Here is a 1,906-nt window from a genome sequence, read left to right on the forward strand (position 1 = left end):
ACAAGGTCCTAATATTTTACATTATGAAAAAACTGTAAAATAATGAGTCATAATGGCATAACAAGATTCGTCGCGGGCGTCACTCTGGCACAGTGTCATGTGACACTTTTTGAAATGAACATTTTGATCCGCCCATGTTGGGCACGTACCCAAAAGCAATTACCGTGAAATATTGGGCGAGGCTAGTCTCCAGCGTCTGTTCCTTGTTACAAGCACAGCCCACCTCCAGTGTTACAAGGACAGCCCACCTCCAGTGTTACAAGGACAGCCCACCTCCAGTGTTACAAGGACAGCCCACCTCCAGTGTTACAAGGACAGCCCACCTCCAGTGTTACAAGGACAGCCCACCTCCAGTGTTACAAGGCCAGCCCACCTCCCGTGTTACAAGAACAGCCCACCTCCAGTGTTACAAGGACAGCCCACCTCCAGGGTTACAAGGACAGCCCACATCCAGTGTTACAAGCACAGCCCACCTCCCGTGTTACAAGGACAGCCCACCTCCAGTGTTACAAGCACAGCCCACCTCCCGTGTTACAAGGACAGCCCACCTCCAGTGTTACAAGCACAGCCCACCTCCCGTGTTACAAGGACAGCCCACCTCCAGTGTTACAAGCACAGCCCACCTCCAGTGTTACAAGGACAGCCCACCTCCTGTGTTACAAGCACAGCCCACCTCCCGTGTTACAAGGCCAGCCCACCTCCCGTGTTACAAGGCCAGCCCACCTCCCGTGTTACAAGCACAGCCCACCTCCCGTGTTACAAGGACAGCCCACCTCCAGTGTTACAAGCACAGCCCACCTCCAGTGTTACAAGGACAGCCCACCTCCTGTGTTACAAGGCCAGCCCACCTCCCGTGTTACAAGGCCAGCCCACCTCCCGTGTTACAAGGCCAGCCCACCTCCCGTGTTACAAGGCCAGCCCACCTCCCGTGTTACAAGGCCAGCCCACCTCCCGTGTTACAAGGCCAGCCCACCTCCCGTGTTACAAGGCCAGCCCACCTCCCGTGTTACAAGGACAGCCCACCTCCCGTGTTACAAGGACAGCCCACCTCCCGTGTTACAAGGACAGCCCACCTCCAGTGTTACAAGGCCAGCCCACCTCCCGTGTTACAAGGCCAGCCCACCTCCCGTGTTACAAGCACAGCCCACCTCCAGTGTTACAAGGACAGCCCACCTCCCGTGTTACAAGGCCAGCCCACCTCCCGTGTTACAAGCACAGCCCACCTCCAGTGTTACAAGCACAGCCCACCTCACATGTTACAAGCACAGCCCACCTTCCGTGTTACAAGCACAGCCCACCTCACATGTTACAAGGCCAGCCCACCTCACATGTTACAAGGCCAGCCCACCTCACATGTTACAAGCACAGCCCACCTCACATGTTACAAGCACAGCCCACCTCCCGTGTTACAAGCACAGCCCATCTCACATGTTACAAGGCCAGCCCACCTCACATGTTACAAGGCCAGCCCACCTCACATGTTACAAGGCCAGCCCACCTCACATGTTACAAGCACAGCCCACCTCCAGTGTTACAAGCACAGCCCACCTCACATGTTACAAGCACAGCCCACCTTCCGTGCTACAAGCACAGCCCACCTCACATGTTACAAGGCCAGCCCACCTCCAGTGTTACAAGGACAGCCACCTCCCTCGATCATATTCATCCTACCCAACTAATTCCAGAACTTATAATGCAATTTGCAAAGAACTGTTTCACAAAATCCCCAAAATGCTAATTCCCTCACTCCACTACAGCGCTCTCCCTTAAGTGTGCTCCATGATAGGAGAAGCAGTACAAGCAAATATCACCCGTAAGTTTCCTTGGCATAAAGACAGATGGCGCAGGTGTCAGCTGAGGCTAGACACATGGTTGAGAACAGTGCTGGCAGTCGATTAAGGCAGTG

At 54.5% G+C, this 1,906-nt stretch overlaps 1 protein-coding gene across 1 annotated transcript; it reads left to right on the forward strand.

The window, feature by feature from the left end:
- The first annotated feature begins 134 nt into the window (after nucleotides 1-134).
- LOC123748517 (MAGE-like protein 2) lies at nucleotides 135-1,679 on the forward strand. The gene has a single exon (XM_045730694.2). It carries the CDS (start codon nucleotides 135-137, stop codon nucleotides 1,677-1,679), a length of 1,545 nt encoding a protein of 514 aa, XP_045586650.2.
- Nucleotides 1,680-1,906: the final 227 nt, after the last annotated feature.

This window comes from Procambarus clarkii, chromosome 22 (assembly GCF_040958095.1).
Source record: "Procambarus clarkii isolate CNS0578487 chromosome 22, FALCON_Pclarkii_2.0, whole genome shotgun sequence".
In the NCBI taxonomy this organism is placed as follows: domain Eukaryota; kingdom Metazoa; phylum Arthropoda; class Malacostraca; order Decapoda; family Cambaridae; genus Procambarus; species Procambarus clarkii.